This window comes from Acomys minous (assembly GCF_964271855.1).
Source record: "Acomys minous genome assembly, chromosome: 17".
In the NCBI taxonomy this organism is placed as follows: Eukaryota; Metazoa; Chordata; class Mammalia; order Rodentia; family Muridae; genus Acomys; species Acomys minous.
This window is the reverse complement of record NC_140500.1, coordinates 57,775,042-57,799,518: the sequence shown is the minus strand read 5'-3', so window position 1 is coordinate 57,799,518 and position 24,477 is coordinate 57,775,042. Positions and strand designations below refer to the sequence as shown.

At 48.0% G+C, this 24,477-nt stretch overlaps 3 protein-coding genes across 9 annotated transcripts in view; 1 reads left to right on the top strand and 2 right to left on the bottom strand.

The window, feature by feature from the left end:
* Nucleotides 1–2,859: 2,859 nt before the first annotated feature.
* On the bottom strand, nucleotides 2,860–6,589 carry LOC311588501 (N-acetyltransferase family 8 member 2-like). Its single transcript, XM_084766192.1, has 2 exons — nucleotides 5,887–6,589; nucleotides 2,860–5,599 (listed from the first exon to the last, which is right to left on the bottom strand). Exon 2 carries the CDS (start codon nucleotides 5,536–5,538, stop codon nucleotides 4,855–4,857), a length of 684 nt encoding a protein of 227 aa, XP_084622318.1. The 5' UTR covers nucleotides 5,539–5,599; nucleotides 5,887–6,589; the 3' UTR covers nucleotides 2,860–4,854.
* Nucleotides 6,590–10,341: 3,752 nt separating this feature from the next.
* LOC311588717 (putative N-acetyltransferase CML1) overlaps nucleotides 10,342–24,477 on the bottom strand; it is a 21,998-nt gene continuing 7,862 nt past the window's right edge. The window contains exons 1-4 of one of the 5 annotated variants that reach the window (XM_084766662.1): nucleotides 16,186–16,326; nucleotides 15,416–15,492; nucleotides 11,341–11,450; nucleotides 10,342–11,218 (exon numbers count right to left, since the gene is read on the bottom strand). In XM_084766662.1, the coding sequence (XP_084622788.1) occupies nucleotides 10,477–11,175 (699 nt within the window). In that variant the 5' untranslated portion in view covers nucleotides 11,176–11,218; nucleotides 11,341–11,450; nucleotides 15,416–15,492; nucleotides 16,186–16,326 and the 3' untranslated portion in view covers nucleotides 10,342–10,476. Of the gene's footprint in view, nucleotides 11,219–11,340; nucleotides 11,451–11,542; nucleotides 11,712–14,993; nucleotides 15,363–15,415; nucleotides 15,493–16,185; nucleotides 16,327–24,477 lie in introns of those variants that run through there. The other 4 variants (XM_084766665.1, XM_084766664.1, XM_084766663.1 and 1 more) reach the window with 4 other exon arrangements.
* Nucleotides 16,316–24,477, top strand: part of TPRKB (TP53RK binding protein) — an 11,740-nt gene continuing 3,578 nt past the window's right edge. Inside the window, exons 1-3 of one of the 3 annotated variants that reach the window (XM_084766668.1) lie at nucleotides 16,316–16,454; nucleotides 20,528–20,600; nucleotides 23,645–23,807. In XM_084766668.1, the coding sequence (XP_084622794.1) occupies nucleotides 23,667–23,807 (141 nt within the window). In that variant the 5' untranslated portion in view covers nucleotides 16,316–16,454; nucleotides 20,528–20,600; nucleotides 23,645–23,666. Of the gene's footprint in view, nucleotides 16,455–16,476; nucleotides 16,940–20,527; nucleotides 20,601–23,644; nucleotides 23,808–24,477 lie in introns of those variants that run through there. The other 2 variants (XM_084766669.1, XM_084766670.1) reach the window with 2 other exon arrangements.

Genomic DNA, 24,477 nt, shown 5'->3' with positions numbered 1-24,477 from the left:
TGTGCTGGTTTGAGTGAGAACGGCCCCCAGGGGCTCACAGGCTCTGAGAGGAACAGCAGCGTCACCCTGAAGTGAGTGATAAACCATGCAACCCAGGCCAATCCAACAAGATGTGCTCTGACCTTACATGACCACCATCACACACAGGTGAAATGGCTGAGGCAATGCCATCCAGGTCCAACTTCATCTGATGTTTATTTGCTCACTTCTTGGCTCTCCACTCCCAACAGCCACTTCTGCCTTGGCAATGCTTCAAGGACTGCCCGTGACCTTGACTATGGTCCAAATGTGTTAAACAGTGCCAGGAAGAGACTGGGGAGCCTTGAGAAGGAAGCAGATGTTTCTCAGCTGTTCTAACTCCTTCACTATGTACCACCCTTCCCAGCACTGATATGATTATGGTTTCATCTGTTACAATGCTGTAACCCTGAGCTTGGGCACCAAGAAGATTTTCAAAGGCGTGAGCTCATCTTAGTCTGGTTGTTAATTTTAAAAGAGGACCCGACACTTCTAACTTGCTCAACCAGAATGAATGGTTGTCAATAACTATCACGTGTAAATCATTTCACAGGCAACACACACACACACACACACACACACACACACACACACACACAGAGTAAATAAATGTAATAGGTTGTGTAAATGATCAACCAAAAAAGAAATGATTTAGTCAATTCTAGGTACGCTGTACAAGTTGTCCAAATCACTCCTGTCATTTTCATTAATACCACGTAAATTAATATGGAAAGCTGGTTGGCTCTGAGGGAAAGCATACAGGGGTACACGCCCTAGAGGAAGAGGTAGTCTTCCTGTCATACCCTGCACAGTGAGCACCGTTGGCAGGCCACCTGCCAGTGATTGCTGGTTCAAGGTGGGAGTGGACGTATTCTGAGAGCTGAAACTTGAAGTACTTAGATTTTACTATTTGTGGTCAAGGGCATCTGTTTCAAACCTCCCACGGGGCTGGAGAGATGGCAGAGTGGTCAAGAGCATTTGCCACTCCTGCAGAACATCTTGGTGGCTCACAGCCATCTTTAATTCCACGTACAGAGGATCTGACACCTTCTGGCCTCTATGGTACCAGGCATCCAAGGGGTACATATACATATAGGCAAACACCCATGCACAAAATATGTTGTCTAAGTTTCCTTTGAGATCAAAACATTACACCCCGAAGGAGGCTCCTTAAGCAGCCAAGATGCCTGGAATAAGTTCAGACCAGAATCACTTGGAAAGGACAGTCTCCAGCCTGTTGTAATGCCGGTGTCTTAGTCATCTCTGCTCCAGTATCACCTCGTTGGCACTCCTGTAAGTAACCCACAATAAAACTCATTAGTCCATCAAGTCAGACTTGGTGGTCTTTGTACTTTGGTCTGTCATGAGCTCCCTACCTGGGGTGAGCAGACATGCGTGGTGGTACATCTCACCAGGGATATTTTAGCGGCATAATGTAAGTCTAAGAAAGAAACCATGTCTCTACCTCGACCACTGGAAAGCACGGTTTGGCAAGACACACATGTGCTTTGCAATGATCTGTGGCTCCCCATGACGTTATCAAACAATTCTCTTTCCTTCCATTTTCTAAAAGATCTTTTTGTTTCTTTTCTATACATTGGTATTTTTGCCGGGATTTCTGAGAGATTGCATCCACTGAAACTGGGGTTACAGATCCTTGCGAGGAGCCGTGTGGAAGTCTAACTCAGTCTCTCAGCTAGAACAAGCGATGTTCATAACCACTGAGCCATCTCCCCAGCCCATTCTATTTTTTTTAGATGAAAGGTACACGATATAAGATTAGCTTATAGTTGCACTGTATTTGTGACCTTTGGTCCATCCAGGTGTCGTGCCTTAACCCTATTCCTCAAATCCCAAGCATTCCCAGCAGCCTAAGACGCAACTTCAGCTCCAGCAGCGACTGCTTCCTTCTCTGTCTCCCCAAACCTTGGCCATCTCCGCTTTACCAGGTTGACTGCCTTTGGGCTCACAGTTTCCTATTGGTCACGTGGCCCTCCCAGCACTAGCGCATTTTCCTCCTTGTCTTTGTCCACTCTGGCTCAGCAATGTCAATCCCATGCACGCGTCCATGCTGCCATCAGCACACGGAGCGTGGGCTCCATGTTTGCATCCTTCAGCAAGAGACGACGGAGCCTCGCTGACTATTGTGGAAGTAGTTCAAGACCACTGAGGACATCGCTTTCCTGCTCCTGGATACGGCTGCATGGCACCTCAGAAGGCTCCATTCAGGGTGGGCATTTAAGGGCTGGTCATAGCCTTTGGGGTGCTCAAAGCGCCATGTCCCCTTATTCATCAGGCAACATGGCAGCTGGCGGATCCCTCGTAGGGAACACATTCCTGGAGCATAGAGGGAACTCTCCATGGCAGCCAGGATTCCAACAGGACAAGTCTCTTCCCGACTCACAGGACATGTTTGGATGCAGCCAGCAATCTTCTCTGCCCTTGAGTGGCTGCCATGTCTGCAGAGGAAGAGCAGGGGTGGGGCAGGGAGGTCAAGGGGCAGCTCAGTGGGTGTTTCCAGGAGCAGAGTCAATGAGCAGGAGAGATCCCAGTAGTGAGTGGGGGTGGGGGTGGGGGTGGGGTAACGCAGCTTTCCCTGGTGCCCAGGACTGGCCCATTACCTACTTTGGCAGTCTTTCCATGCAAGACCTGCTTGGCCTCTCTGCTCCTGTGATCTGGCTCGAGGATGGCTTATTCAGGTAGGTACAAAATGAGGAAAACCATCCTTTTTGTGCCAGTGTCACTGTTTTGACTTCCCCTGGGGATGTGAACAACCATCTGGTCACACCATAGAGGGCACCAGGACAGACAGACAAGCAAACAAGCATGATTCTATTCAAGTCAAGTTGGACAAACCAGTTTATTGGGGCTGCTCATAGGAACATGGGAAGGGTCCTTACAGGAGCATGGGTGGTCCCACATTAATTAAAGTCCTCCATTGATTGCATACAATCTGCAACACTCAGGTTCCTAAGGGACTTCTCTGCCAGTAAGTGTTTCCTGCTTGGTGACCTTAGGGAAGAGCCCTTTCCCGAGACTTCCAGCCCCTACCAGCTCTCCACAGGAGGATGGTTCAAGTCAGGCCAAACAGACAACACAACTCCAGATCTTGAATCTTTCTGCACCCTCTCCCATCCTCCTCTAAACCTTGGAGCAGATGACATATGAATCTATTTTTTTTCCATTCATGACATAATATGGGGCTGTACCAAAGGAACAGTCACTTTTTCTCAGCAATTTGACACGTTCTGAGTCTAAAGTAACCCTCACTCACTGTGTGATCTCCCCACACAACTGAGGCTGCACTGCAGGCATCTGTGGGCACAAGCACCAATGTTGTGAAGGCCACTGGCACATTACACATGCTTAATAAAGAATAAAACAATAGAAGTAGTCTCCTCACTGTGGCCTATGGCTTCCACAGCCACAGGATTTCATTCTGGCTTAGAATACTCAATAGCGTTCCCTCCCGCAGAGGCACTAAGTTTAACCAAAGAGCATCTGCTTGCAAATGTAACAACGGCACTATTGCACCACCGTGGACATCTTCCTGGCATGTAACAGTTCAGCACACAGGTTCCAGAACCGAGCAAGACTCTGCAACAACTGTCCCAGGGCAGCTTGAACTGAGCCTCTTGCCACTAGATACCCAGACAGCAGACAGGGAACTTCCAGCTGAGTCTCTGCTTTGTTCTTCCACGTCTTGTGATGTCTCCAGCAGTGAGCTCTTCAGTCCTGGCATGCACCCAAAAGCCATGCATTTGTGGTCTGCTGGACATCAGGGCCTTTTCCTCACAACAGCTAGGAAGGCTGCCTATGCCTAGTACTGAAATGTCTACCCAACAACCTCACCAGCTCTGAGAATGCCTTTCTCCACTCTAGAGGCTGCTCCAAGTTCTGCACTGCCATCCGCACTGTGGTTCCAGGGTGGTTTCCTTATCTGGAAGACACTTAGGGTTGGGCTCATGAAATCTTTAAGATAACCAGGATCACTGGAGGCCTCCTGCTGCCCAACCCAAGCAAGGGCCAAGTGGTTCTGGGGTTTTTCTCTAGGGGGACACATTCATGACAACTCATGATCCCATATGCTCTCGTGGATCCACACCAACGTTTCCTGTTTGCTATCCACCTAGTTGTGCTTTCCCACAGACCGGAACCAAATAAGGCATGAAGGATCAGGAAGCCAGGAGAGGCCATTTTAATCACTCTCCCTGCCAACAGAAGTCACCTTCCTCTCTGAACAAAGGTGACTTAGGGGTAAGATAAGCACTTGGTTGTGCCACTTATCACAGGGCACATGCTAGCCTGGCCTGTGACTGTGCTGTGCCTGGACCACAGGAGGCTCCTTTCAACACAAGTCTTACATTTCTCTCTATGTGGCAGCTTCGGTGTTTCAGAAAAGCTGCCATGTTCTTTCTGAGTTCATTCCAGCTTCTCTGCAAAGAACCTAAATCCATCTGGGCTGCTAGAACTTTAGCTCACCAAGGTCACTTGCCCTGTGGTCTTGAGACCAGCTAGCTGAAGCTGGTATCTAGTTGACTCCTGAGTGAAATGTGAGTTGGGGTTTTGTGGTGTATTAACATGACACTGAAGAGATGAAAGAATGACACTTAAAAAGGCAGAATGGAGCAGGTAGCCAACACACACAACTCACCACCAGCAAGACTGGTCTGAAAGGAAAACAAACAAACAAACAAACAAAAATACAAAAAACAAAACAAAACAAAAACAAACACAAAAAGCCCGAGATATTGGCATAGGTGGCAGAAAACTGCCAGGGTTTGCTTGGTCCTACAGCACAGTGGACTGCAGCCTTACAGACATGGCAAAAAAAGATCACATCCCTGGTTCCACAGCGAAAGGGAGAGAGTGAGTGAAGTGAAGGATAGAAAGACCCTCTAACCTCATGGGTATGCTGACATAGTACTCGCCTGTCTTCTGGAAGCCCATGGCCTGGTAGAGAGCCACAGCGCTATACTGCACAGTGGTGGTCTCAAGGACAACATCGCTGTGGCCCTGGTCCCGTGCGAACTGAAGGACAGTTCTGACCAGAGCTTTCGCTATCCCCTGTCCTCGATGCTTTGAGGACACAGACAGGCGAGAGAGCTGCAGCTGCTTTCTCCCCAGTGGAGAATCCTTGACTGGCAGAGCAGCCACTGTGCCCACCACCTGCCCCCCAGACTCAGCCACCCAGAAGCAGGAGCCACGCGCATTCAGGTAGGACTTGGTGATGTCAGCCATATCTGTGCGCAAACACGTAGCCACAAAATTTCTCCAAGATAGCCAGACACGGAGCCTCAGGCCAAGGAGTGTGAGGAGGCTGCACAATATAGCCAGGGGCCAGGAGCCAGACACCAGGGCCAGGGCAAGGGGCACCCCAAGTAAGAGCAGAAGAGTATGGGGCAGTGTCAGCATATGGCGGAAGGCAGCGGGGATGTGCTCTGCCATGCCGCTGGAGAACAAGTCCAGGACTCTCTTGCGGTCCCTCTCCTGGTACTGGCGGATGTGGTAAGGAGCCATGGGGACTCCTGGATCTCAAGTGTCAGTGATCACAAGACCTTCTTGCAAAGCTTCCCTCAGCCTGCAGGAAACAGAGGAAGCCAAGTCAGTGCCCCAATCCCCTCTCAGCCTCCCAGAACCAGGGAGATGCATTCTCAGGTGCGCCTCTGTCAACAGCCATTAGGAAGCAGGGCAACACTACTGGGAAAAACTATCAGGCCATTGTCACCTACTGACCCCATGTTTCCTCCCTCTTCTAGCCACCTGACCCTGGGACATGTCCCATGACCTCATTAGCCTATGTACCCTCATCTGTAAAACAACGCCTGGTTTCTAGGCTGCTCTGAGGATTTAATAGAGGAAACTGACCTTTAGGAGTTGAGGTGCTGTTCTGAGATCTTTGTTTCCTCTTCCAGGTCCAGACATCCAAAACTCCTGTGTTCCCAGGTGCAAGTTGCAACAAATGCTCTTTCGAGCAATTGGAAAAATTCACTTTATACAGAGTGTTGACAAAAGATCAACCCAATAACTCTCCACCCATGGGTCTCCAGGAAGGTTGTGGGACTCTAGATCACAGAGACCCCAAGTTTTACCCCTGTGACCTCTAACAGATCTGTCTCCTGGGTACACAGTTTGAAGTGTCCAGGATGGTGTGAGCCTCTGATGATATCCTGAAAAGCCTACCACGGGGCCACTGAACTTCTAGGGCACAGATCCGGCCTGGCACCTCATTGGCTGTTTCCTGGACAATTATAAACCGAAGGTCAAGAACTGAAATGTGACAAGGGCTGGAACCCACATCTATTCATCTTAGGCTTAATCTGGGGCGGTGTGTTTGTGTGTGTGGCGGGGGGGAGGGTAAGCTGGCTCTGGCTAACCATTATGGGAAGCCTCTCGCTCCTTGCTGTCCCTTCTTTAACGCAGACAGCATCTTTCACTCAGTGCCCTTTGCCACCTCTGGATTCCAGCCTAGTCACTGGCATTGGCACACACATGCTGGGAGAGGCCTGTGCTCACGACCAGCTGGGTTTCTTTTCGTGGTACTTCATCACCCTTAATGTACCCCGCAAGTACCCTAAAAGTCCAAATGCCCCCTTTAAGTACACCTCAGGTGGGACAAGTCTGAAAAGACAAAACAAAACAGAAAAGCCAGTGAAGTGTGACGCCAGCTCGTGCTGCAGTGAAGGGGAGACGCCTCAGGACCACAGCACCTCACCAGCCTGTCCTGCAGCTTCCTGTGCTCTGCGCTTGTGTAAGCACTGTATGCACTGTTCAGTCTTCACTGTAGCTCTGGGATTCTAGACGGAGGGAACAGATTGGCTCTTTCTTGACTTCAAAATAAATCTCAAAGCAGGCATGGTGGAGGACACCACCTGTAATCCCAGTGCTCAGGAGCCTGGGACTTGGGAGGGTTGAGAGTTGGAGGCCAGTCTGGGCCATGTAGCAAGACACTGTCTGAAAATGTTGTGTGTGTCCCCCCCCCCAGCCTACAGAATAAAGCAGAAAACAAACATCTAATGGTATGTCTCGGGCCTTTCCCAGGAGTCTACCATTATAGAACACTTGCTTCTTGCTCTCTGGAGCTCTTCCATTGACTACCTGCAAACACACCTGTTGCTTGGTTTTCTTACAGTATTAGAAATAAGATGCTTGCTTCATGGCACTTCTCTGTACATTGCATGTAGTGGCCATGTCTCTTAGAACTAACTGCCTCTTTAAAAATAAAGTTGAGATTTTTGTTTTTCACACTAAGCCTGTCTTTCAGGACTCTGTGTATTTGGTTTTATCCAGAGTTATTTAAAACAGTTTAATCCTGAGCACAATTCCTGGAAATGTTGGGAAAGCCGCAGCACCCACACTGTGCTCACTTCCTCCCTCTGCTTTGCCCAGGTACTCACTGGCCGCTGGTCCCATTGTGGGCGAGTCTCTTCACCATTAATGCCTCTCCTCCACTGCTGTTCTCAGAGTTGAACAATTTCTCAGACTCAAATTGCTGGGCTGGAATTAAAATTGAGATCTGAGAGATGCCTAGATCGAGAGATCTCAATAAATCTACATTAGCTCTTCCTGTACTCTCAAAAACTTCCACGTGCTGCGATGAAGGCTGAGAACAGCTACACTGAGATTCTACTTTTAAAATAAATAAAAATAAATACATAAAATATTGAGGAGGGCATGGCAGGGGAGGGGGGCCACATCCTGCACGAAGGTAACTTTTGAAGGCTGTTTTTTTCCCCTCCCACTGTGGGGTCCTGGCATTGAACTTAGCTTCCTCATCCTGAGAACAGTGGGAGGACAAAAAGGCCGGAAGTCCTCAGTGGATCTCGGTATGTGACCTGTTGCTGTCTGCACTACTAATGCACAAGTTAGCCTGGTGCACTGCACCCCTAATGCCTTTCTAGGGCGAAGTGCCCCACAGCACTCCTAATGCCAGGTCAGGGATGAGACTGCCCCGAAGCAGTCTTGCAAGCAATGCCAATCCCTAGCCCCCTTCTGCCCTTTGGGCTGTTACACTGCTGGGACAGCTGATGTGGTCGTTTACTGTGTCACAGAGATGGCTTGTGAAGCTTTCATTTCTCTCGTTGTGATGTCTTTCGTGCTTGTGAGCCTCTGGCCAAGAAATCAAATAAAGTAGAGCCATTTCCCAGGGAAGAAGTTAAGGGAAGTGGCCCATGTCTCTCAAAGGGTAGTTTCAAGCCCACTTAAGAGCAGTGTTCTCTGTACTACCCACTTGTAACCGGGGCCTGCGCCCTGCTTTACAAAAGCTGCTTCTTTCTAATGAACTTCTAGGAGGAGAGGGCATGTAGGAGCCGGGGACATGTCTCTATCAAAAAAGCACTTGCTACACAAGCATTGGAACCTGAGTGGGATCCCCAACATCCACGTTAAAAAGCCAGGCATGGTGGCCTGCCATGTAATCCTGGCTCTGAGGAGGTAGAGACAAAGGAATCCCTAGGGCTCTCTGCAGCCTTTGTACCCTAAGATGGGACCCGGGCCAGTGAGAGGCTGTCTCAAAAAGAAGGTGGCGGAACTCCTGGGGAATGAAATCTGAAGTTGACTTCCATCCAACCTCTGCATTCCCGTGGGTGGGCACCTTCATATGGGTATTCCAGCCTACACAGGGCGGGTGGGGGTGGGGGGGGAGGCTGAGGAGGCGGCAGTGTGGCAGTGAAGAGGTGTTTTCGTGTATTTGGCTCCTTGCATGAAAAGCCAGCTGGTACAAGGTGGAGGAGGGGCTGTGTAAACCAGTGGTCACTGTTGCTCCGCAGGCTTGGGAAAGACAAGCAAGACTCTGAGCCAGCATGGGGAAGGTGTTCTTGGCACAACCCATCCCCCATCAGAACCCAGCCTGCCCTAAGCCCCCAGCTTCCTCTTAGGAGACCCAGTGTTCCTGGGCTGTCTATGGCCTCCTGCTGCCAGCTTCCTACTTCAGCCCACCCCAATGGGTGCCCGCTCAGAGTCTGGAGCTGTGCTGGCTCTTGGCCACTCCTGGCTTTAATGTTGTTTTTCCTGGCTTCACTGCAACTCCTTTCAGTCACCATGGAGAGTAAAGCATGGCCTTCTGGGTCAGTTGCTTTGGGGACAGCATTTAGATGCATCACAACTGGCTGTCCTAGATGCCCTCACAGCCCTTTGTGCCTGGGTCTGCACTTTCCCTCCTGCCCATCCTGTCCTAGAAACTTCTATACTGCCCCAGCCCGAGCAGGAAGAGGCCACTTGTGTGTACACTCATATCCCCCTGAGAAGTCAGAGTTTTCTGGCACTTCTGGTTTTGATGCTGTCTCACCTCCTGGCAGTGTTTCGCTTACTGAGGGAGTCTCAGGAGCTGACTTTCCCCTTTCACAAAGTAGTGTTTCAATGCATGGGAAACAGCTACACAGCTATTTCACTAAAGAAAGCACAGCAGTAAGATAAAGTGATAAAAGCACTTCCCCCCCTAATTTCCAAATAGAAAATTAGGAAATTCGGTGTCTTTTCTATTTCTGGGAAATCTGAGCTGTTGTGTATGAAGACAATACGATGTTGGGCTTAAGCACGGGTGGCGGTTGGAAATGTACTTTTCCTGAAGTCCTGGGGTAAATGAGCTTTCTTGGTATTTCATATAATTTTGCATGTCTGTCTGTCTGTCTGTCTTTAGTTTTTTGAGACAGGGTTATTTTGGCTGTCTTGGACTCCCTTTGTAGACCAGGCTGGCCTCGAAATCACAGCGATCTGCCAGCCTCTGCCTCCTGAGAGCTGGGATTAAAGGAGCGCGCCACCACTCCTGGCAGTTCGGCATGTCGCTTAATGAAAGTCTCCACTCTGAGCACATGAACATGAACTAAAACAGTTCAGGCCCCTGGCATTTTGTTCTTTTCCCCCAACAACCCTTCTATGCTTACGTCTGTCTCCAGCACCTGGGGTCCATGGACTATGTTTAGCTGTAATGAAAACCTGTGTGAGTGAAGATTGCGTTAAAAACTCAGTGCATACATATATGAAACTGTCAGAGAAAAAAAAAAGTGGACTCAAGATATCATTTCTAACTCTGAGAAGGGCAATGATACAGGCCAAAGCCCATGGGCTCCTGGAACAGAGGACCAGAGGGGCCTCCAGGTTCACTTCCCATGCTTAAGGTTTACGTTCAACCAGGTGTCCTGGGGCTGGGTAAGCTGCCCCTTCCAGCTCTGCAGAAACGTCTGACCCACAGACTCCAAAGTGAGATGCATGTAGTAGTATTTTTGCATTGTTTCTAATATGACAGATGGGGCTAGATATATGAAACACAGGCACCCCAGAAACCTAGAGTGTAGCAGAGCCCCCAACCCTCACTCAGCCATCATATGTATTAGAACTGGTGTGCACCAGCAAGGAGCTTTTATTGTTCATCACACTGACATGATGGGGTTCATTGGGTCTTGTAGCAGAGTGTTCTGGGGTATGTTTGCTGCACAGGAGCATAGGCCACAGCCCCCCTTCCTAGGCAGAAGGGAAGGAGTACTTTAACTGAACTGTACAAATAGCTATTAACCTCCAGAACATACTCATGAAGTACTGGCCTGTCTTCTGGAAACCCAAGCCCAGGTAGAGGGTCATAGCACCTTGCTGCAGTGTGCTGGTCTCCAGGACGACATCGCTGTAGCCCTGGTCTCGTGCAAACTGGAGGACAGTTCTGATGAGCGCTTTCGCTATCCCCTGCCCTCGATGCTGTGAGGACACAGACAGGCGAAAGAGCTCCAGCTGCTTCCTCCCCAGTGGAGAATCCTTGACTGGCAGAGCAGCCACTGTGCCCACCACCTGCCCCCCAGACTCAGCCACCCAGAAGCAGGAGCCACGCGCATTCAGGTAGGACTTGGTGATGTCAGCCATGTCTGTGCGCAAACATTTGGCCACATACTCCTTCCAGGGCTGTCTGGCAAGGAGCCGCAGGAGCAGGAGCAGAAAGAAGACACAGAAAATGGCCAGCAGCCAGGAGCCAGACAGCAGGGCCAGGGCAAGGGGTGCCCCAAGTAAGAGTAGGAGGGTTCGGGGCAGCAGCAGGATGTGGCGAAAGGTGGCTGGGATGTGCTCCTCCATGCCCTTGGAAAACAGGTCCACGACACTTTTATGGTCACTGTTCTGGTACTGGCGGATGTGATAAGTAGCCATTGGAGACTTCTGGGTCTCAAATCTTGGCATCCGGGACAGACAGCTTTACTTGCCTGCACACCTTCCCTGAGCCCTGCAGAAGAGAAGAGTCATGTGAGTCTCCTGACCGCCCCCTTCCCAACTTCCCAGGGTCTGTGCACATGCCGTTCAAGGGTGTGTCTTTCTGCTGTTACCAGAGAGAAGCAGGACACTCACCCCTAAAGCAGGACTTGACTGCTCCCCTGCCTCCGTTCCCTTTGTAGCCTCTAGCCACGGGGTGCTGGCTGTCTCTTATCCTCTTTGAGCAGATGTATCTTCATGTAGATCTGGGAAAAAAAGAATGCCTGGTTTCCATGCTACGGCCTGTGTGCAAGCAGCATGCATAGAAACTGTTTCCTCTCTGTGGTTACCCAGTTACAGGCTTTTTGGTCTTTGGTACTCAGATGGTACTTTTGTGCAGGAAGATGTGATGTCCCAAGAACTGTGTTTCCTGGTCACGGTCCCCACATTCCAGAGCTGTGTTTCCAAGCTCACGTTCCAACAAACCCTCTTCTTTCCCTTGATTAGAAAGACTTGATGTGGTCAATGGCAAAACGTTAATCCCCACACTGTCACCTTTGAGTCCTGTGCAACACAGGCCCCACCCTTGCCTCTCTTTCCTCTCACCTGGTACCACAGAGTCAGGGGTGTCTGGAACGGTTCCACCTCTGAGCAGCAGTACGTACAAACTGCTGGCACCTTCCTTTGCTCTGGGCAGCAGATCCAGGGAGGCAACTCCTTGGATGGCTCCAGAATAATTATAAACCAAAGTCTAAGAACTGGAGTGTGGCGGTGGAGGTGGCACACATGCATTTTCCTTGTGGCCCCAGGGAATATACCCAGACAGGCGAGCTCTGGCATGGCACACTGGACCCCATGCTTTGGAATCCTGCCTCCTTCTTCCTGTTCCCTGCATTTCTTAGTGTTTTTCTCTAATTCCCAGCCTGGACACCTGAATGCACCTGCTAGGACAGTGTTTCTTAATTAACCTGGGGGCCAAAGAACCTTTTAACAGGGATCACCTGAGACTACTGGAAATACCAGATAGTGACATTACAATTCAAAACAGTAGCAACATTACAGTTATAAAGCAGCAAGGAATATAATTTTATTGTTGGGGGTTACTACAATAGGAGGAACCATCTGTTATGGAAATGTATTAAAGGGTCACAGCACTGGGAAGGTTGAGACCCACTGTGCTAGGAAGAAACCTGCGGTCTGGCCACTTGCCATGTGCTCACGCCTCCTGGCCCAGTGACAGCCTTCTTAGCAGTGCGCATCCCTGCCTCAGCTGTACCTGATCTGGAGCTACTAAAATGGATCTGGAGCTCGCACTGACCTCCCCACTCCTTAGCCACGGTGGAGGACACAACTGGTATGCCTCATGGACACTTTTCAGTCCCAGAAAATGACAGTTCCTGGGTAGAGTAGCTGCTGGAATTGAGCCATGCTTGAATCCGAAGATCTTCTCACATCAACATCGACAGCACCTCCCCCAAGAGGGGAGGAGTGGCTCAACTGGCTGTGTGTGCGTGTGTGTGCGTGTGTGTGTGCGTGTGCGTGTGTGCGTGCGTGCGTGTGTGTGTGTGTGTGCACGCGCACGTATGAAAAAGATTTATTATTATGTATACAGTGTTGTCTGCATGTACACCTGTAGGCCAGAAGAGGGCACCAGATCACATTATAGATGGTTGTGAGCCGCCACGTGCTTGCTAGGAATTGAACTCTGGAAGAGCAGTCTTAACCTCTGAGTCATCTCTCCAGCTCTGAGAATATTTTTTAAAAGAGAAAGTATGGGAATATTTTATTCATGTTTAAAGACAGTGTTGCCACCCCTCTCTCTATGGCTACATAGCTGTACTGGAACTCACTGTGTAGACCAGAGTGGCTTCATACTCAGAGAGATCCACCTGCCTCTGCTTCCCCAGGGCTGATATTGAAGACATGTGCCACCATGCCCAGGGAAAAGGAATATTTTAGATGATGAAGGATTTTGAAGGGTAAATTAGGATTTTGATCTGGATAAAATGACCAGGTCTCTCCAAAATGGTAAAAGACAATAAATAAATAAATAAATAAATAAATAAATAAATAAATAAATAAAATAAAAAATTAAAAAAAAGGGGGGGGGGGTAAAATCAGGAAGCTGAAATGAGTGGCAAATGGTCACAGTGAGGTACACAAAGTCTGTGGGTGAAGGCTGGCGTGGTGGTGCATGCCTTTAATCCCAGCACTCAGGAGGCAGAGGTAGGTGGATCTCTGTGAGTTCGAGGCCAGCCTGGTCTACAAAGTGAGTCCAGGAGAGGCAGGATGACACAGAGAAACCCTGACTTGAGGGCTGGGAGAAGAGCTGGAAACAAAGTCTGTGGGTGACAACGTAAGGTGGCATAGCCATGTGCTGTTACTGGGATTCCTCAGGTCAAAATTAAGTTCATTCACACCGCCTAGAATGTAGTACTCTGTTGAAAACAGTGAGTTTTTGTAAGATATTAATCCACTCTCAGCATTGGCAAAAAATACTTTAAAAAACGAAAGGGTTTAATTAAGATAATTACTTATGCTTCTGTTAAGTTTGTCAGAATTTTAACTACTTAGGAAACCCAGTCTTTAGTCGATGCTCATTAATTCTAATTTGTTTAAGTTAACGTCTTGAAATAACCACTTTCATACACATTTTCCCCAGATGAATCTAATGTCCTACGTATCTGTGTGTGGTGATCCATGACTGAGCTTGTTTGCAGTTAAAGTCAGAATACCAACGATTCACACGGAATGACCACCATGTGCTCTCTTTTATACAGAATTCATTGTGGCCAACATAATTCTTCTGATATTTCTACTATTTTTAGCCAATTCCATTCAGAATTAAAAACAAAACCAAATCACAATCTTGCCATTTGGGCGGTACTGTTACTTAGAATCCCGGTCTGTATGTCTTCACCTTGACAAAAGACACAGCTTGTTGCTGTACACAGAATTCACTGACTACATCTGTGCATGATCATGAACACTGTTCCCCATGACAGGTCTAAAGTTTATTTTTAAGTAGGTGGTGCTGTAGACCTATTATCCTACCCGGCCAAAAAAAAACCTACATTTTGCTTCAAAGACAAAAACTAGATAGATTGAGAGATAAATAATGGGGACAGGTACTTTGGTTTTGTATAATCCTTCCATGTGGTTATACAAACTGTTGTTGGCACTCTCTCTCCCTCTGTCTTTGTCTGTCTCTGTCTCTCTCTTTCTCTGTCTCTCTCTCTTTCTCTCTCTCTGTCACACACACACACACACACACACACACACACACACACACACTGCATAAGTACAACCTATAACGTAGAGCCCCATTAGTATTTTTTGAGATACTAGGACATCAAGCAACAGGATAGATAAAATGTAAAAAGCAGACCAGGCAAGTCTAAGAGCCATCCCTTCCACAGCTCTTAGTTGCCTAGAACTGGATGTAAAGGGTTTATGGCATTAATTCCTTGACATCTCTCACTCACTCACACCCTCAACACAGAATCCATTCAAACCAGTAAGGACAGGTCTCATCCCAGGAATGAAAGACAAGATCAAACCACCACAGTCAGTCAACAATATCTTCAGAGACGTGGAAAGATGTCAGGATCGAGCCACACTGCCATGATGTAGCTTGTCTGCAATTCCAGCACTTAGGGAGTTGAAGTAGAGAGACTGAAAAGTGGAGGACAGTCTGGGCCACATGAGACCCTGACCCAAAACCAACAGTAAGAACGGAGTCATTTGTACAGACTTTCCAAAAGTAAGAGGAGAGAAGTGAGAGAGAAATGGTTTTTATGTATGCTTACCTGACACTGTTTTCCAACTTTGGTTTATACTTTTATTGTTTATATTTGTTTCAGACAAAGGCCTATTTCAGAAATTCTCATTCCAAGTCATAGTGGCTCCTGCCACATATGGTATGTTCTGATATACATCTTCATGTGCCAGAAAATCTCCTGCAAGTAAGAAGCCATTCTGACAACCAAGGGCACACTGTCATGATGCCAGCTTTCATATGACACAGATCGCAGAGTTACTACTAACTCTGAAGGATGATTGGGGACAGATGGGGACACTTGCATATTCTGTATTATGAAGACACACTTGGGTTCCACAGTGTAGAAAGCAACCAAAATATCCATAGTATTAGCTTAGCATGGACACACACTCATTTGTTTTGAGTTAATCACCCAGCCCAGCCCAGCCCAGCCCAGCCCAGCCCAGATACCTCTGAAGCAGCATGAGGCTGTTATCAGTAGAAAGTAACTAGACTCCAAGTCTCAACAAGTGCCCAAGTCCAAACATCTGCAGATGAGGAAAGAGCACAAAAGTAACAAAACTTACAGACATCTCAAAAATGTGACTGACCCACCACCTGACCAGGGAGGCAACATGGAGCTCCAGGACAATTGGCTGTCTTTGCCTCCAGCCCTATCTCCTCCCTATATAATCTGCTGGCTGGAGGTGGTACGGAATTAATGTCTTTAAAACAATTAATCTATTTTCGCAGACTGCTGGCTCTCTATGGATAAACCATAACTTTAAGATTCAATCCCTTTCTCTGTTCACTGGGTTCTTTGACAGAGAGGCAGAACCAAATTCTGGTTTCACTACCTTGGTGGCCTTCCTTCCTCAAGAGCGGTGCCCTGGCCTTACACAACTGCCTGAGGCAGATGGCTTCTGAGGACTTGACCCTAGCATCCTTTCTGAGACGGGGCTTCACTGTGCTCCCGTCTGCTCAAAAGATTTGTCTCTTTCCCCCGTCACAGCTGTGAGAGTCCACTTGTCTCTAAACCTCCAGGCACCGGAATAGCTCCTTCAATGTAAGACCCCACCAAGGTGCATCCCCGCTTCCTCCCGAGAGCACCCTCGGTAAATTCAGTCTCAAAAGTTCTGAAAAGCTGTGACTCTCGTTCTAGTGAATATTTTCATTTTCACAGGAAGAACCCAAGGCTGTTCAACACAGGCTAAGAACAAAGCCGATACTCAACAACATACCTCGACTTCTAGACGCGACATGTGGGTCCTTCTCACCCCCAACGCCAGGAGAGAATAGAGCCAGCTCTCCCTGGTGTTCAGCATCAGCTGCAGGTGGTACCATAAGAGTCTCTGGAACTTACAGAGAGATGTAGAATCGACCACGCCCACCAGGATCCGGAACCAGGGCGACTTGGAGCCGGTCTACTAGATCAAAGAGTGAGCACTTCCGGAAGTGGAGAGCTTTGTTTCCAAGGGGAAGGTCTTCTGAGCCGGACGGGAGACTGATGGTGAGTTCCGCTCTGCAGCTCCTAACGTGCGGTGACATTTTTGTGGGTGATTTGCACGTCTCTCTTCGCCGGTGTTTGTCGCGAGCCCTCCCGGGCTGCGGGTGGAGAGTGAAGTCGCCTCGGCTGCGCTCCGGCCGCTCGGCTGCGCGTGCCCGGGTGCCCCCTGCCGGCGGAGCCCGAGGCTGAGGCTGGAGGAGCCGCCTGCAGCCCGCACAGCCACAGCGGGGCCCGGGGCTGGGAGGGAGGCGCGGCCCAGAGCTGCCCCTGCCCGCTCCGGGTCTCCCCAGCTGGGACGGAGGCAGAAAGCCCCGAGGACAGGGACGCCCCCAGTGGAAAGCTTGACCACTGAAGCTGAGGGCAGCCCATGCCATCGGGGCGGGAGAGGAGTCAGGCAGGGACCAGACGCCACAGGCGGGTCCTCACGGCATAGTTCCGGCTTTAGCTTCAGCTGACTTCCTCCTGAAGGACTCTGACCATCATCATAGGTTAGAATTGCGTTGCTGGTGGTCGGGGCCTCGGTGAGGACGCTCTTAGGGTGCTGTGGACGAGGGATGATGGCGTGTTCATGACAAGGATGAGCCAGAGTTAGACGTGGAGGTAAAGTCAGTCAGTGCGTGCCCAGGCCCTGGACGTGGTACTGCAGTGAGAGGCATCTGCCTTGGATCCCCTTCTGTAGCTAATATCACAGTACCTCTTGGGTGAGGTGTTTTGCTGTTTGTTCTGTTTTCTGAGACAGGCTTTCCCCGCATAGCCCTGGCTGTCCTGGAAGGAGCTCTGTATACCGGGCTGGCCTCAAATTCGAGATCTGCCTGTCTCCTCCTGGAGCCAGGAAGGGGGTTAGGAGACTAGGTAAACTTGCATTCATCACAGAATCGCTCTGGAGATGTAAGCTATTATTTTAATTATCATATGACTGGATTAACAACTTTTTGAGTTCAAGACCCTAAATACTCCGAAGATAAACTATTAACTTCATAGTCGCATGAGTGGATTAATGATTTTTTGAGTACAAAGTCCTAACCACTCTGACGGCCCTACTTGACCTCACCTTTTAATATCTCACATTGGGAACTAAATTTCAACATGACTTTTACAGGTGTCAAATCAGATCAATATTAAGTGATAATTCCAAAGTTTCTGGTCTAAATGACTCTCACACTAAACAAGAACAAACTGTTCTGAGAGGTTTTCTAAAAGCTCTTTTCCCTTAGTGTTAAAAATCAGGCCGGCGGGGCTGGAGAGATGGCTCAGTGAGTGGTTAAGGGCACTGACTGCTTTTCCAAAGGACCACGGTTCAATTCCCAGCACCCACGTGGCAGCTCACAATTGTCTGTAACTCCAACATCTGACACCCTCACACCAATGCACATAAATTAAAATTAAATAAAATATTTTTTTAAAAAAAATCAGGCCGGCGTTTCGGTTCCCAGCACCCACATTGTAGTTCTCAAAAGTCTGTAACCCCAGTTCGGTGGAATCCAACACCCTCTTCTGGCTGCCACAGGTACCGGGCAAGAACGCAGTACGCAGACATACATGCAGGCAAACACTCAAAAAATATTTTTTAAAAAGACACTTAAGAAAAACTGGGAACATCGTTTTCTTCCCTGATTGTAAGTACTCAAACTTTGTTTGATGACTGTAGAAAGTTCAGAACACGCACAACAGAATTTTCTGAGAGTAGATTAAAAGTCACCTAATAATCTCAGTACTCAAGATTTCTTCTCTATTTTGTTATGTTTGATACTTTTTTCTATGCATGTCTTTATATAACAGAGCGTACTGATCATCTCCTACCCTTCCACAGCCTTTCTCAATTAGATGCTAACATGAGAAAAGACTGGGTCAGGACATTATTTACAAAACTCTTCTTTTTCTGCTACAGAGACCCTTAGACATAATTCTAGAAAATCAGAGATAGCTTTCTGTTATGTTTAAGTTTTGTGGTTTAAATTAAAAAAATGTTATTTTATATGTATGGATGGTGTGTGTGTGTGTGTGTGTGTGTGTGTGTGTGTGTGTATTTTTTTTCCCTCCCTCTGGGACTGGAGTTACAGGTGGTTGTGAGCCACCTTGTAAATGCAAGAGCAGCATGTGTTCTCAACCTCTCGCCCGCTGGTTCTTGTTTTGTTTTGTTTTGTTTCCCACGGCAGGATCTCATGGAACCCAAGCTAGCCCGGAACTGGAATTGTGTAGTTGAGGATGACTTTGCTGTTTTTGTCAGAAGGAAATGTAACTCTATCCATATCTAATCGGGTAAAATAGGACAGGCCTAAACAAAGAAGAGCCTCGGAAGAACAAGTCAGTGCTGTTTTGTTTTCATGGAAGAAAGAAACTGGAGCAGGCTAGGATGTTGAGGGAAGACTCCCCCAGAGGAGGCAGGCAACATCAGGTTAGGTTTTAGGTGCGAGCATCAGGCATTACCCACACAATCTACGTGTGTAATAGAGAGTACAAAATTCTGTTTAGTATAAGAAGTTTCACATTAAATATTAACGGTTTGTTTTTCAAAAACTGATAGGCAACCTTTAGAAATGGTTTCCATTATGCAAGTACTGGAAAAATCTCATATACATATAACCAGCTATGCTGTCCTTGGTACCGTTAAGCTGATTCAGGCAAGTGTACCTTCCAAAGCAATACAGAACGAACATTTCCAGTTTGGTTGTTTTGGCTGAGAGCCATCGTTCAACATTTTAGGTTTTTAAATGGCAGCAGTAATTATATTTTGCGTTTTGTTGTATATGCTTCCTATAGTTTTTTGTTTTTTTTTTTTTGAGACAAGGTCTCACTATGTAGCTCTGGCTGTTCTAGAACTCACTATGCAGACCAGGCTGGCCTAAAACCCACAGAGCTCCAGCTGTTAAGAAAACAGTTGACATATTAAGTGAAGAAGATCATCATATTTAATGTCAAAGGCAGTCCACCCTAAGACAATTATGGTAATGTATTAAAAATGAGTGTTAAAGTAATATGAAGAGCACCATAGTTGATTTGGGGTAAAACTAGCCTGTCACTCATTCTAATCAGGCTGCCTTACAGGAGCATTGGCTTTCCAGGAAAGAAACTATTCTAGGAAACTAGTGTATCTTTTGATAGTTTTACATCTGTAAAACCAGGATCAGGCTACATCTTGGACTCTGAAGACGATAGCCAATCACACGTGGCAAGATTCCGCCATAGTGTAAGATGAGAAGGTCTTCCTTCCGCCACGTGTCCCAGCTCTAGAGCTTCATGTGCAGGGTTCAGCTGAGTTTATACGTGCATGGTGTCTGAGCCTCAGAAGTAGGTCTTTGTGATGCTCAGTAATTTGCACAGATAAAAGTAGGCATGAGTGGAAGCGTAACCACAGTTCCAGGTATGTCTGTCTGTCCTTCAGTCCAGTGATGTTCTGTCCGTTGGTTACTAAGAGGTTCTGTTGAGTGAGGAAGGTTATTTCTGTCAGTGGGGCTGTTTTACACTGCTAAAACCAACATGTCTGCTACTATCCTTAGGTATAGTGATAGCTGTGTGAAGGCTCCACCTCACATAGTCATCTTACTAACCTCTCTAAAGCCTGTTTTGAGCACCCTGTGTGCCTTATCAGGGCTCTACCCTGAGGAGTTTTCACCATGTATCTGGGTCACTTCTCCAAAGCTCACACCAACCAGTGAAGTTAGCCTGGACTAGCTGAACAGATAGACCGTCATCATTGGATTTCAGCCTCATTCTTATAAAAAAAGTGACCTCATGGATCCCTCATTTAATTCCCACTCTACGAATTCCAACATCATTATCTGCTACAGGTGCCGCGGCATAGTTCACAGGACGGTCTTGCTCCCAACTGCCTCTCAGCTCGTGCTCCGGGGACCAAGGCTGGAATTGCACCACTTTCTTTTGTATATAAACTCAGCCCCGTGTACTTGCAAGCGCTTTGGAGATGCCTTGAGATAAAGATTTCCAATTTGAACGATGGGAGAGAAGCCTCTGTCAAAATTGCTTGGCCGGCAGGGTTGGTGGAGAAGTTGGGTTAGGCTTGGATTGCCTACAGATACTCAAGAGAAGGCTAAAGACGTGTTTTGATTTGTCTTCAGGCATTTTGCAGACTGTAAAGACCCATGTCCCCGTCCCTCCAGCCCTCTGACCGTCCTCAGGACTGGCTTGGAGGTGAGTTCTGTTGCACCTGGCTTTACACAGCTCGGCATGGAACGAAGGTTTGCATGCTACGCCAGCACTGAGCTGTTTCCTCAGCCCCCCTTTTCAGTACCTTCCTGTTAAGAGCAGCTTTTAAATTATTTTCAGACTTTTATTTCACGTTATGTGCACGTGTGTGTCTGCAGATATGTGTGCACGTATTTCTGGGTGCCCGCAAGTGCCAGAAGACCCTGGGAGTTGGAGTTACAAGTGGCTGTGAGCCACCTGACGTCCATGCTAGGAGCCACACTCAGGGATGTGCAAGGACAGCGGGCGCTGGTGGCTGCTCAGCCGTCTCCCCAGCCCCATGGGGAGCTGAGCGTGGTGGAGCAAGCTTGTGACCCCACTGCTTGTGTTGGGGAAGCAGTAGGATTGCGATTTCCAGGCCAGCCTGGCCCAGAAAATAAGAATAACAAAGATTAAAATGACACATTTAGCCACATTTATTTTGTTTTTCATTCCTGTGGTTGTACTTAACGTTATTATTGCTTTAACAAACCACTATAGCACTTGTTTTGTTTAGGGCTGAGGCTTTTGTGCTAGAAATTGAACATGGCCTTGTACCTACTTGATCACTAAGACATTTTCCCTACCAACAGCTTAAAAAAAAATTTTTTTTTCAGCCTGGTCTACAAAGCGAGTGTAGGACAGCCAAGGCTACAAGGAGAAACCCTGTCTCAAAAAAACCAAAAAAAAAAAAAAAAAATGTAAATTCTTCTCTTAAATAATGTATCCTGACCATAGCTTCCACTTCTTTCAGTTTCCCTCTACCACCTCCTCCTCCCCTTCTAGAAAAGGCAGGCCTTCCAGGAGCATCAGCTGAACACAGCATAAGAAGATACAGTAGACCAGACACAAACCCTCACATCAAGGCTGGGTGAGGCAGCCAGTAGGACCTAGGAGGAGGAGGAGAATCCCAGGCAGAGGCACCCCGCCTCTCACTGCCCATGAGAGTCCCAGGCAGAGGCACCCCACCTCACACTGCCCATGAGAGTCCCAGGCAGAGGCACCCCACCTCCCAGTGCCCATGAGAGTCCCAGGCAGAGGCACCCCGCCTCCCACTGCCCATGAGAGTCCCAGGCAGAGGCACCCCGCCTCTCACTGCCCATGAGAGTCCCAGGCAGAGGCACCCCACCTCACACTGCCCATGAGAGTCCCAGGCAGAGGCACCCCACCTCCCACTGCCCATGAGAGTCCCAGGCAGAGGCACCCCGCCTCTCACTGCCCATGAGAGTCCCAGGCAGAGGCACCCCACCTCCCAGTGCCCATGAGAGTCCCAGGCAGAGGCACCCCACCTCCCAGTGCCCATGAGAGTCCCAGGCAGAGGCACCCCACCTCACACTGCCCATGAGAGTCCCAGGCAGAGGCACCCCGCCTCCCACTGCCCATGAGAGTCCCAGGCAGAGGCACCCCGCCTCCCACTGCCCATGAGAGTCCCAGGCAGAGGCACCCCGCCTCTCACTGCCCATGAGAGTCCCAGGCAGAGGCACCCCACCTCCCAGTGCCCATGAGAGTCCCAGGCAGAGGCACCCCGCCTCCCACTGCCCATGAGAGTCCCAGGCAGAGGCACCCTGCCTCCCACTGCCCATGACAGCTTTTGTCGACTGTTTAGTCACACCACCTCTTGCCATTGGCTGGGTAGGTCGTTCTCAACTGACATCTTATTTTGTCATCCTCAGACTTCCAATTAGTTCTTTGAGAAAGAAAACTAGAAATGGATCCTACAGATATAAAAGACAAATAGAGCCTGGTAGATTAGCCACCAAAGAATCAGCAAGACGTGGGTGCTGGAGATGTAGCTCAGTAGTAGAGTGTGTGTTTAGCCTTTGTAAGACCCTTATTCAATCTCCATCATTAAAAAGAAAAGTGATGGTTGAATTGTTCTTAAAGTTTGTGTTTTTATAACATATAGCATATCTGTCAGACTCAGGACGTCATTCGCAGTAGGTGAGCCCTCCCACTGGCATAACCCAATACTCTTAAGTTTTCCTGTTTAGCTGAGATTGTAGGTGTAATTCTCACATGTGGTGAGAATTACTTAACAATTGTATGCTTTTTGTCAATTCCATATTGAAATGTCTTTGTGTAAAGCATGATATTTGAATATTAAATATTACTTTCTAAATACTTGTGACCAGGTTTTGTTAAAGTATAATAAAATAGATCAGGAATTTAGGAAGGATGCAGTAAATTACAGCCTCATTAATGCTCTGGGTAATCTGGGATCCATCATTCCCTGGATCCTGCAGCTGCTTGTCTGACCAGGCACAGAAGCTGCTCATCTTGCCAAGGAGGGCACCAGCCACTTCCTTTGGCCTTTCCCTAGGAACAGAACTAGAAATAGCTTAGCACAGTTGGAAATACACATTATGAAGATGCCAAAGATGCTTTAGAAATGGACTTTCCTACTTTAGCAATTCTGTAGTTTATGAAATTAATTATCTTCAACTGTCAGCTTGGCATGGCTGCAGAGTCACATGACAGGAGAGTCTCAATTGAAGGATTGTATAGATCATATTGGCCCATTGCCCTATCTGTGATGGACTGTCTTGATTCTTAATTGTGATAAAGAAGGGCCTAGCCCACTGCGGGCAGCACCATTCCCTGGGCAAGTGGTGCTGGCCTGTATTTAAGAAGCTAATTAATTAAGCAGGTGCCAGTGACTGAGTCAGCAAGCAGTGTTTCTTTGTGGTTTGATTTCCTGTAATTGTAAGCCAAATAAGCCCTCTCCTCCCCTAAGTTGCTTCTGGTGAGAGTGTTTCATCACAGCAACAGACGTGAAGCTAGAACAGAACCAGGAAAGGAGAAAGCAAGGATTTTGTTAAGTTGGTTACAGCTGAGTGTGTTTTCACATGCAGTTCTGGGGCTTGGGGGCCACGGGGCAGGAGGGTGGCGGTACAGGGCAAGTTACAGCACAGCAAGGTTGTCAGAGGAGAAAGAGAGGAGAAACTGGGTGGGAAAGATGGGTACAGTCCTTTACATATAAACACCTGCTTTGTGCTTTGTGTTTTGCCTAGTGGAGTCCTCCCTGTCTATGAAATGCAGTTGTCACGGCAGTTGGACTTGTTTCCTGAATGCAGGGTGACCCTCCTATTATTTAAAGATGTGAAAAATGCAGGAGACTTGAGAAAAAAGGCCATGCAAGGATCTATTGATGGTTCATTGATAAACCCTCATGTGGTAAGTACAAAATATGAGAATGAATTGATTATGGCAGTCACTTAAGAATATGCTAATTTTACCCTAAAATTATTTTATAATTCAAGTAAAAAGTGTTTGCCCAAGTCACATTTGGTGTTTTGAATTTAAAACAGCAAATAGAGTGTGTAGTGCTGTACCCTCTCTTAGGAGATAGGAAAGGCTGAGGCCTATCTGTGACCACATTCGTGTTCCAGCAGATGCCTGAGCTTTGTTCTTCTCATATGTGAAGTGTGAGTCGGCAGAAGCAGAGTGTTTTATTTACTGTTCCACGGCCGTGAAGAGACGCCATAGCCAAAGCAGCTTACAAAAGAAAGCACTAATTGTGGGTTTGCTTACAGTTTCAGAGGGTTAGTCCATGACCGTCATAGTAGGGAGTGTGGCAGCAGGCAGGCAGGCAGGCATGGCACTGGGGCAGTAACTAAGAGCTTACATCTGCTCCCCAAGATGGAGGCAGAAAGCACAACTGGACCTTCTGGGGGCTTTAAGGTTTCAGAATCCCATCCCCAGTGATACCTCAAACCTAATGACAACAGTGAAACCTCAAAACTCATCCTCAAACAAGGCCACATCTCCTGTGATGGCCCAACAAGGCCACATCTCCTGTGATGGCCCAACAAGGCCACATCTCCTGTGATGGCTCACCAGGGCC